The sequence below is a fragment of the Giraffa tippelskirchi genome, chromosome 10, assembly GCF_054371585.1.
Source record: "Giraffa tippelskirchi isolate mGirTip1 chromosome 10, T2T-mGirTip1v1.2.pri, whole genome shotgun sequence".
NCBI classification, from domain to species: Eukaryota; Metazoa; Chordata; class Mammalia; order Artiodactyla; family Giraffidae; genus Giraffa; species Giraffa tippelskirchi.
Window position 1 is genome coordinate 146,106,501 of NC_137284.1, and position 11,915 is coordinate 146,118,415.

General features: G+C 36.5%; 1 protein-coding gene across 8 annotated transcripts in view; it reads left to right on the forward strand.

Moving 5' to 3' along the window:
* Positions 1-11,915, forward strand: part of IFT56 (intraflagellar transport 56) — a 50,234-nt gene that overhangs the window by 28,096 nt on the left and 10,223 nt on the right. For 3 of the 8 annotated variants that reach the window (XM_081533131.1, XM_081533127.1, XM_081533133.1), the window contains exons 11-18: positions 447-500; positions 1,624-1,687; positions 3,136-3,224; positions 3,439-3,522; positions 5,033-5,102; positions 5,954-6,060; positions 10,087-10,220; positions 11,718-11,913. In XM_081533131.1, coding sequence (XP_081389257.1) covers positions 447-500; positions 1,624-1,687; positions 3,136-3,224; positions 3,439-3,522; positions 5,033-5,102; positions 5,954-6,060; positions 10,087-10,220; positions 11,718-11,829 — 714 coding nt within the window. In that variant the 3' untranslated portion in view covers positions 11,830-11,913. Of the gene's footprint in view, positions 1-446; positions 501-1,623; positions 1,688-3,135; positions 3,225-3,438; positions 3,523-5,032; positions 5,103-5,953; positions 6,061-10,086; positions 10,221-11,717; positions 11,914-11,915 lie in introns of those variants that run through there. The other 5 variants (XR_014066433.1, XM_081533132.1, XM_081533130.1 and 2 more) reach the window with 2 other exon arrangements.

Sequence of the window (11,915 nt, forward strand, 5' to 3'; positions counted from 1 at the left end):
GGAAAGGAATCACTAGCAAAGGAAGGTTATTATATCACTGGAAAGGGAAAATTATATGTGTGTGTGTGTGTGTGTGTGTGTGATATGGTCACAGAGAAGGGCAGTGGCTGATAAAGTGTAAAAATTTTTACATAAATATTTTATGGTTAATTTTTTCCACTGAATTGAAATAAAAACAAAACTCCTATGCATGTCCACTGAGTTTTTCTGCTTATGATTGAGAATTTACAAATATGATGAATTCTGTTATATGCACACTTTCCTGAGAACCAAATGAAAGTCTCCTAATTCTTTTATTCTTACCAGGGATAGAACAGAGCAAAGTGACTTTGGGTAACTTTTGATAATATATGTAAAGCATTGAGTTGATGCAAATGATTTTTTTGAGAGATATCTCTTAGTTTTATGTTCCTTTTAAATTAATTACTGATATTCCACATTTCCAGGAGTACATCCTCAAAGGAGTAGTCAATGCTGCCCTTGGCCAGGAAATGTGTTCGGTGAGTATAAAACCACCGGTATCTATAGTTTGTGAAGTTACAGTGCGTGGAAAAAATAAAAATGAATGTTAAAGTTCAACTACTAATAAGCTTACAAATAGGCTCCTCTGCAGTTCCTTTTATTTCTCCATATCCAGCAATCCAAACTCCATTGTGACAGAATTCTGTGTTATTTGAAGACCAAAAAAGGGAATTCTCTAGTGGCCCAGTGGTTAGGACTTGGCGCTCTCATTGCCAAGGGCCCAGGTTTTATCCCTGGATGGAGAACAAGATCCCACAAACCATGTGGTTTGTCCAAAAAATAAAGTAGAATAGAATAAAATTTTTAAAAATAATAGAGAACTATGGCCCTAAGAATTACTGCTTTGTTAAGGAAAAAAAAGCCCAATTGTTGAACAGTGTGTTTATCTAATAACAACAGCAAATCATTGCAAAACTTCATTCTTATTTTCACTGGCTTTTTTTTTAACCTTGCATACCTCTGAGCTATAATTTTGGCATCTGTAAAATGGGAATAATTGTTTTTTTGGGAAAGCTTTTTATAAATACAAAACACTGACTAAAACTAAGCTCTTATTCACCTGAATATGGCATAGTAAGTTCTTTATGGAGCGAAGTGGGATGTAAATAAATCTTTTTATCTCCAGCTCGCTCCAAAGTGCCTCAAATGGGCAGTAAATAGCTATTGAATAAATTAATGATTTTCCTTAATAAATTATTCCTTGTTCTAGCCATAGCTCCTACCACCAGGTCTGATATATGATAAAAGCAATAAATATTTGTTAAATGAATGAATGAGTTCATTTAATGAAGGTACTTTTAAGATAGAATTTAGGAATTGAATTTTTTTTTCTCTTCTTTTCTATCTGATCCTAACTAGGTTATAATTCAGTTACATATTGTCACTTTCTAGTTGGTGATGCTAATAAAAATTAGTACTGCTGGTTTGAGGAGAATAAATACGTTAAATATGTTTAAAATTAAACATATGTAAAATATGTTTAAAGATTTGTTTACAGATTTAAAATATGTTAAATCCTGACAGATATGTTGAAACCATAAAGTGTAATACAATGATATATTTTCAGTTTATTCCTCTTATCAGCTCTGCTTGGTTTTTTAGAGGGATCATATGAAAATCGCCCAGCAGTTCTTCCAGTTGGTGGGAGGATCAGCTAGTGAATGCGGTATGTTTGAATCTGTACATGTGAGCATGATTTATCACTGGAGTTGGTCATATATTGACTGGTGAAGTTTGATTCTGTGTCCGGGGATATATCTGTTAGGCTTCCCATTGTAAAGCAGGAACTCAGACACAGGAGATAATATTAGATTAGCCCTTCTTAACAGCTCAGCTAAAATGGGATAAGAGGATGCATAAACAGAGGAGAATAAGTACATTCTCTAGTTTATAAAAGTTTTAAAAATTTGATCCTGTTTTTTATTTGAAATGTTCACTTTGATTGATTTCTCAAGTGCTCTTTAGGTATAAAACTTTTGTCATGCTATAGATCTTTTTCCAGTAGGTCATTTGCTTTTAACTTTGCCTGTGGTATTTTTCCCATATGAAAACATTTAAATCTTATTTATCTTTTCTATAATGATTTATTACATGGATATCAAGCTTAGAAAATACTTTTTTATTCCTGAAGTTATGTAATATTCACCTATATCTTGCAGTAGTTTCATGGCTTCATTTTTGTTATTAAACTATTGATCTCATCATTCAAGATTCAGTGTAAGATTTGAAAAAGGCATCTAAAAGGGCTGATAGTTAGCCAGTATGAGCCAATATGGATGGCTGTATCTGTTTTCAATGGTTGGCATCTATTCTGACAAACAGTGTTCATGCTGAACTGATTATTAAATATTCTGATCACCCCTGGAGAATTTATTTTCTTTCAAATGTTTCACCAAAACCATTTATTGGATAATATTTTCTTTCCCCATTTCACTTCATTCTTACAAAAATTTATTGAGGTGTTGGGGATACAGCAGTAGACAAAACAAACCAATTCCCCTACCCTTGTGCAGTGTTCAATCTAATGAGAAAAAACTATAGACATAAGAAATAGATGATATAGTATATCTGACTGTGGTAAGTGTTACGGGGGAAAAAGTGAACAGAGGAAGGAGGATCAGGAGTGACCGTGGTGAAGGTAGGGTATTAAACGTATCCTCTGCCACTTCAAATAGGAATCTGTTATCAGACAAGTTGGTCAGAATCAGTATCAGATGGTTCCATGGCCAAATATTCCTCCAGTTGAGATCAGAAGTGTTAGGTCGTCTTAGGTGTGTAATGATGGGTACTAATTCATATTAGTTGAATGTGCAGGTGTTGGAGCTGAAAGAGAGAATCAAAGCCCTGGAACAAAGACCTAGGGAAAACTATAGTCCGAAGGACACATGCTCGTGTGGGACTGAGTTAACCGCAGGAGAGATTATTGGTCATTCTTGAGGACTGTGACTTCCACACGCCGAGGTTCTGTCCACTGAACAGAATCTAATTTCAGAATCTAGAAGGATGTCTTGGAATACATTTCTTGTCGCTAAATTATAAATTAACTCAAATTTCAGCTAAAGAGAACTTTTAGTTTCATGAATACACCTGGTTTCTTTTCCCATTCCGTTTCAGATACAATACCGGGAAGGCAGTGCATGGCTTCCTGTTTCTTCCTGCTTAAGCAATTTGATGATGTCTTGATTTACCTCAACTCATTTAAGGTCAGTATAGAGTTTTCTAGGTGATTTTGTATACAAAATACTCTATATAATATGTCACAGGTAAGATACTTTTGGAGATGACCCTTTTACTGTGAGAGTAGTAGTGGTATCAGCTAATTCCTCAAAATTGTGTTTGTATTTATCTGGTGTAACTGTTGTTTTTATATTTTATATGTTAATGCTTAATGTGACCTGTTCTCGGGATGTTTTTCAGAGTTACTTCTATAATGATGACATCTTTAACTTTAATTATGCCCAAGCCAAAGCTGCAACTGGCAATACCAGTGAGGGTGAAGAGGTAGGTACCTGCTTTTGAAGACTTTTGAATGATTCTATCTAAAAACGTTATCTTTTTCTCACTGAAATACATGTTTAAAGCTAAAGGATTATTGAAAGTTCCATTGTTCTTAGGTAACATTAAAAAGTACAATATAAATAAATACATAGATTTTATGACCACATTCATGTTTTCCTTTTTTGGATAAATTTTATGGGGCTTCCCAGGTTGTGTTAGTGGTAAAGAACCCGCCTGTCAGTGCAGCAGGCATAGAGATGCGGGTTTCGATCCCTGGGTGGGGAAGATGCCCTGGAGAAGGAAATGGCAACCCACTCCAGTATTCCTGCCTGGAAAGTCCCATGGACAGAGGAGCCTGGCGAGCTACAGTCCATATTGAGAGACATACACATATAACCACATTCATGTTTTCCTTTTTTGGAGTAATTTTATAAAGACATAGCATACATGGAGAAAAGTATACAAATCAAAGTACACAGCTTGATGGATTTTTAAAGTGAACATACCCAAATAGTCAGCACCCAGATCATAAAATAGAATTTTATCATAACCTGGGGAACCCTCTCATCCCCTTTTGGAGTCAGTCCCTTTCCCACAAGGCTAACCACTATCTTGATTTCTAACTCCATAGATTGATTATCCAAATGATTCAAAATATTTCAGTTGAGTTACTTGATTCAGTTTTATTATTATTCAACAAATGATTCAACTTACTATTATTGAAATTCTAAGTGTTTTCCAATTTCCATCATGTTTAGAAATGATCTTTTTATTATCTTTAACTGTGAGTTATTTTAAAACATGTTTCATGATTTTCAAGTATGTACATTATCTTTTCCAGGTTTTTTTTTAATTAATATATTTTTTATTGAAGGATAATTGCTTTGTAGAATTTTGCTGTTTTCGGTCAAACCTCAACATGAATCAGATGGGGAAATATATATATCCAGGTTATTTTGATTTCTAACTTAATTGCATTGTGGTCATAGAGTGTGGTCTGTATAACACAAATCCTTTAAAATCTGTTAAGACTTGCTATATCACCCAGTAGTATGTGCAGTTGTTAATTATTCTGTTCAAATCTTCTATATCCTTACCAACCTCATGTCACCTTGTGATATCAATAACTGAGTGCTCTTCCTTAGTCACTAAGTCGTGACTGACTTTTTGCAATCCCATGTACTGTAGCTCACCATGTTCCTCTGTCCATGGGATTCTCCAGGCAAGAATACTGGAGTGGGTTGCCATTTCCTTCTCCAGGGGATCTTCCTGACCCAGGAATCAAACCCAGGTCTCCTGCATTGCAGGCAGATTCTTTACTGACTGAGCTACGAGGGAAGCCTCAATAACTGAGAGAAATGTGTTAAAATCACCACAATTTTATCCTTCACTTTTCTTAGCAGCCTGTGTAGAATTTGGTCATTATAATGCTCATTAGTCTAAGGCAAGCTGCTGTGGATATTTTTACTGTAAAAGCATCTGAGTGTTTGTTCCCTTTTCCCTCCTCTTGCAGGTTTTCCTTTTAATCCAAAGTGAGAAGATGAAAAATGACTACATTTACCTCAGTTGGTTAGCTCGGTGCTGTGAGTCTTCTTTTAAATGTTATAGAGGAATCTTCCTTTTATTGAGTGTTTTCTAACTTTGTTTTGTAGAGTGGTTAAACTCTGAGATTGTGTTATTAATGCTACTCAGTAAAGGTGGCCATGTGTATGTCTTTATATAAGTGTACCCTGTGGTTAGTTCTTCCATATGACAGTGACCTAGCACCAACAGTCCTAAAAGATGCCAAATTCTTTCTTTAGCATGTTCCAGCTTCCAGAGTCTCAGTTTACTTTGGTTTCTTTTGCTAAATGATATTGTTATGTTAATTTTATCTTTTCACTATGGTGCAGGCCTGAAAAGTAGTAAAATGTCAAAAACATAATTTTTGTGTGTGCTGTATATGTGTGTGTGTGTGTGAGTGTGTGTGTGTGTGTGTGTGTGTATAGCCTATCATCTCTGTCTGTCTTTCTCTCTCTCCAGTGTTTTTTCTTGTTCCTTTTTTTCACTTGGATTTAAAATGTTCACTAAGTTTTTGATGTCTTAGGAAAATTTTAGCAATTAGATCTTCTAAGTGAGGCTGAAACTGTATGAGTGAGATTGAATGAATGATAGATGACTTTTTAAGCAGATGAGCAAAGTGAGAACTACTGAAAATCAATTCAGTCTAAAAAGACATACTTACCTGAAGCCTAACAAGTATTTTAAGCACTGTTTGTAGAGTCCTGATGGGGAACCAGCTTAATGCCAACATTGCAAGCTTTCCATGTAAAATGTTCACTGTTTACTATTACTTAGTATGTTTCTAACATAAAACCAAATCCATAGACTAGCAAGATGCAGAAGTGTACTTCGTGTATATTTAGAAAACATAAATCTTTGTTTCTCTTTGTAGACATTATGAATAAGAAACCAAGACTAGCCTGGGAGCTTTATCTCAAGATGGAAACCTCTGGCGAGTCCTTTAGCCTCCTACAGCTCATTGCTAATGACTGCTACAAGGTGAGTCTAAGTGAAATATAAGGGGAAAGTGAAGATCATTATCACATTGGTACATTGACTAAATGTTAGGGAAAAGTGTCCTAGAGACTAAATGGTCATAGGTGAGAGAATTCACATAGTGATATTAGAAATGTCATCCCTTTTATAGATGAACTAAACTCAGAGATAGGCAGGATTTTATGTGTATATAAAACATGTATACATATAAATGAAATGTGAAAATAATGTGTACGGAAATAGTGGTTTAGAGAGGAGGTTTGAGATTTCTAAAGGCTATGACTCTTTAGGTATCATGCAGGTAGAGATATTAATCTAGTAGTTGGAAGTTTGGTTCTGAAGCTCAAGAATGGTGGCCTCTGGACTTCTCTGATGGTCCAGTGGTTATGAATGTGCCTGCCAGTGCAGAGGACATGGATTCGATCCTGGTCTGGGAAGACTCCACATCTGTGGGGCAGCTAAGCCCGAGTGGCACAACTACGGACCCTACCTGCTAAAACAACTGAAGCCAGCTTGCCCTAGAGCCAGTGCTCCACAGCAAGAGGAGCCATCGCAATGAGAAACCTGCACGCTGCAACTAGAGAGTAGCCCCTGCTCATGCAGAGCAATAGAGACCTGATCCAGCCAAAGAAATAAATTAGAAAAGAAGAACAGTGTGCTCTGACATTGAGAGACAGATTTGGAGAAATCACCATTTCAACAGTAATAGATGCCCTGCTGCTGCTTTTGCTGCTAAGTCGCGTCAGTCATGTCCGACTCTTCGCAACCCCACGGACTGCAGCCCACCAGGCTCCTCCGTCCATGGGATTCTCCAGGCAAAAGTACTGGAGTGGGTTGCCATTGCCTTCTCTGTAGATGCCGTGAGAAACAGTGAAATTTCCCAGATAAGGGAGTCAAGTAAGAAGAATAAAGAGTTGCAAACCAAACCTTTGGGAAATCTTGGTGCAAAGAGTAGACAGGAAGGACAAAGGAACCAGAAAAAGTGGAGTCAGATTTAGTAAAAGAGGAGCTTTGTGTGTATGTGTATGTGTGTGTGTGTAGGGAGTTGGAAAGACAGGGAAGAGTTTGGGGCCCTATCCTATAGATTAAAAGCTTTTTATAAAACTAACCTCAAATTCTGAAAACTATTTGGAGAGTATTTCTTCCTGTTCAAAAGACAGGAAAACATTAAAGAGAGTCTAGTATCAACTTAATCAATAATAGCTCATTTCAAAGTGAATCATTACAAAAATAAAGTGAATCACATCAATGGAAAAGGTTTTAAAACATAGGAAACTTGAAAATGTTTAATAGAACTTGGTGGATGGCAATGATATTAAGTGAGTTAGAGAAGGCAGAGGGAAAGAAAACACTGAAAGCCAGGAATTTAGTTCAATTTTAGATGCATTAAATCTGAAGTGTGTTTGGGGCTCCCAAGTAGAAATATTATAGTAGGAAATAATCAGGGTGAGCCCAGAGCTCAGGAATGCATGTGAAAGGTTCGGGTTAGAGACGTGACTTCAGAAGTTAACAGAAGTTAATGGTGGTGGTGGTGGTAGTAGCAGCAGAGTATGGTAAAGAATGAGAGTAACCAGTGAATGGGGTGAGGAACCGTGTGGAACACCAGTCAGTATTTAAGGGTTAGAAACAGAGGAGTCAGTAAAAGAAACAGATGATGAGGATGAACAGAAGGGAAAGGAAGGAACCAGGAGAGAGAAAAAAAGCATTTTTCCTTACTGTTTTTCTTGTTGCTATTTTATCAAATGCCAAGGAAGGAAAATGTCAAATCTGCAGCTAGATTGAATTGCATGAGGCCTGAGAAAACACTCCTAGGTACAGAAGAGAATTGGATTAGGAAACAGATTCAATGAGAATAACACAAGCCATGATCTTTAAAAAACTGATATATGATTTCATATATATACATATATATATAAAACATTCTTGAAATGATAAAATTATAGAGTTGTAGAAAAAAATTGATGATTGCCAGAGGTTAGGAATGGTCAGCTGGGAGGAGAGTACAGCTTTGTGGTGATGAAATAGTTCTGTCTTGAATAGGGGTGGTGGTTACGTGAGTCTGACACACTTGATTAAATAACAAAAGTGTACACATACATTGTAGTTATGTCAGTTTCCTGGGTTTGATGTTCCATGGGACCACTCTGTACTATCTTTGTAACTTCCTGTCAGTTTACAATTATTTCAAAATAAAAAGGCTTTAGCAAATGACCCAACTAGGGCTATATCCAACAATATAGATGAATTGTAAAAACATATACAAGACACAGAAGAACATTTACAGCATTATTTCATATAGTTAACATACTAAGAGGCAGCACTCAATTATGTTGTCTAAACGTATATACAAAGCTGATATAACTATACAGTCAAAGAATTGATGACCATAAGAGTCAGACTGGTAGTTACTGAAAACGGGAAAAGAGGGCTGTGGTATAGAAGTGAGACCCAGAGCTTTGGTTTTGCTATCAATGTTTTGTTTCTTGACTTGGGTGGTAGTTACACTTGTGTTGACATTATAGTCATTAAACTGTACATGTACATCATTTGGTGTGTTTCTTTACCAAGAGAATATTTTAGGTGAACATAGAAAGAAGGATTAACCTTGAAAAGGAATAAGAACACTTCTTTCTGTGAGATAGGCAGCGTAATGAAGTATAATTTGAATGGAAGGCAGGAAAGTTGTGTCTTCCCTATGAAGTAGAGAAAAATGCTATGCTAAGAATGCAATAGAGATCTTAAGAAAATTGGCAAAGGTTTAAAACAACAGTTTATGGAAAAGAAGAAGTAATTAAACCACACTAAGTAAGGGAGGATTTCCCAGCAACTTGAAGACTTCAGTGAAATTAGTAACCCTATATATTTATGAGACTGCAGCCATGAAATTAAAAGATGCTTGCTCTTTGGAAGAAAAGCTATGACAAACCTAGACAGCATATTAAAAAACAGAGACAGCACTTTGCCGACAAAGGTCCTTATGGTTTTTCCAGTAGCCATGTACGGATGTGAGAGTTGGACCATAAAGAAGGCTGAGCCCCAAAGAATCGATGCTTTTGAACTGTGGTGCTAGAGAAGACTCTTGAGAGTTCCTTGGACTGCAAGGAGGTCAAACCAGTCAATCCTAAGGGAAATCAACCCTGAATAGTCATTGGAAGGACTGATGCTGAAGCCGAAGCTCCAATACTTTGGCCAGTTGATGTGAAGAGCTGACTCTTTGGAAAAGACTCTGATGGTGGGAAAGATTGAGGGCAAGAGGAGAAGGGAGCGACAGAGGATGAGATGGTTGGATGGCATCACTGACTCAAAGGACATGAGTTTGAGCAAACTCCAGGAGCAAGTGAAAGACAGAGAAGCCTGGTGTGTTGCAGTCCATAGGTCACAAAGAGTTGGATGTGACTTAACGACTGAACAACAACAACATCTAAGCAAAATTTAATGATAGCATATTGTACAAGGCCATGGAAGTGTGTAGTGTGTTTGGGAAAGAAGTTTGTCAAAATGAATTAAATATTTAAGAGGTTTGCTGTTTAGGAGTCAGTATACATCTAGGCATTCTGAGATGACAAGGCCAAGGTCAGGGAAAGACCATCCTCTTGGGTAAAACATGATCAAATTAGCAGAAAATGAATGAAAGTAGTCATCTATAGAATGTATTGAGGAAACTTAAAAAGTAACCAGTTTGGATCAGTCATTGGTGTTTATCCTCAAGAATAGAATATAATTAGAAGAAATGACAAATGTGTTGATTATAGCATAACTTGACTATATGTAGAAGAAATGTTGTATTGCTGAAAACTTAATGAAGGTAAGGGGATTTAAACTGAACCCATGTACACAAACTGTGATTTCCCTTCTTGTTTTAATAAGGAATAGAAGTTAATTTGCTAACTAAGAATGTTGTCATTACCCATGCACTTGTTTTATGTATACTTACGTTATGTAGTTCTGTTTCATGGTATCTTTACATTTAGTTTCATTCTGTGGGATCTTTTGATTACAAGTATTACCACAATACTTTCTTTTATTCAGATGGGCCAGTTTTACTATTCAGCCAAAGCATTTGATGTCTTAGAGAGGCTGGACCCCAACCCTGAATACTGGGAAGGCAAGCGGGGTGCCTGTGTGGGCATATTCCAGATGATCTTGGCTGGGAGGGAACCCAAGTAAGTAGACGGACAAGAGACACTATTCTGTGCACTTGCTGGTTTCCTGGGGGGTAACAATTGTTTTCCTGGGTAACGTCGTCTGAAAACTAAAAGTTATAATGACGTTTTAGAATGATGAATGAAAGTTTAAGTTTTATACTGCCATTTTCACAAGCAATGTCTTTTTCAATCTCTTCTGCTCTTTTCTTTGCCTGTTGGTTTTTTTCTTGTGTCTCTTAGTTTAGACCTCAAAGAATTAGAAATGGAGTGAGTGTGGTTAGAAATTAATTTTTTTTTGCCTTCTAATATTTCACGAAATACTGAGACATTAGACCACACAAAATTACATGACATACAGTTCCATTTGTAATAAAAGTTAAACTACTGAAAATGAAATTCCATTTTCTGAAAGTAATTTCATGGAATGTATTTGTTACTGACATATGATAGAAGATAATGACTATTTTATAAGTAAATAATCTATCAAAAATTAGTTCCTACCTTGTATATATTTCTAGTACTATTAAAAGTTTAAAAGAATTTGGGTAGTTGAAAGAAGATACTTGAGGGAAAAAGTAGAAAATATGAGAGAACCTTTAGGGAAGAGGATCAGTAGGCAGTCATCTATAGATCTGATGACATAACAGGGAAGATTTAGTATGTATTACTTAAAACATGAGTTTTAATTTAATTAAATTTAAATTAGTTAGATATAAATACTGCATATTTGCCAAATCTTGGTCCTTAACTTTCCTCTCTTCTGTATTTATTAATGTGTCACTTTTCTTGAAGAGATCATATACCCCGGCTTTCTGACATTTTCCATTTAGGGCAGTGACACCCAGTTTGGGGTTATTACCACATTAAACAAAGGAGAAGTCTGGGACTCAGTCAAGTTAAGTGACCTGTTAGCACAGAGCCAGAATTTGAACCCAGCTCCTTGATACACACTTTCTATTCTGTCCTACAGAATAACCGTAGAAACAGAAATATTTATGTCATATTCAGACAAAAAAATATATGTGTATATGTGTGTGTGTATGCAAACAAGGAAAACTGAGATTGGTGAGGAGTTCACAGAATTTCTATTTTACTATGGCACCGTAAGAATAGAAAGCTAGGAAGTCTGTGATTGGTTTATGAAAACACAGGAAAAGGGTAGGCAGATATGCCTGCTAGAAGGATGTGAAGAACTGTCACAAGTTATTTTAGCTGTTAATTTGCGAAGAACTGTCACAAGTTATTTTAGCTGTTAATTTGCATTCTTGTAGGTCTTCTCTTGTAGCTCAGTTGGTAAAGAATCTGTCTGCAGTGCAGGAGACCTGGGTTCGATCCCTGGGTTGGGAAGATCCCCTGGAGAAGGAAATGGCAACCCACTCCAGTATCCTTGCCTAGGAAATTTCATGGACAGAGGAGCCTGGTGGGCTGCAGTCCATGGGGTCGCAAAGAGTCGGGCATGACTGAGCGACTAATACTCTACTCTTGCATTCTTGTCCTTTCACACTTATTTCTCAGAGAGACCCTTCGAGAAGTGCTCCACTTACTGAGAAGCACGGGTAACACGCAAGTCGAGTACATCATCCGGATCATGAAGAAATGGGCCAAAGAAAATAGAGTGCCTGTCTAAAACAGCCCCCAAGTCCTCTGGAAAGTATATCAGAGGACTGATATATAAAGTATAAAATATAAATATAAAATATAAAATATAAAATA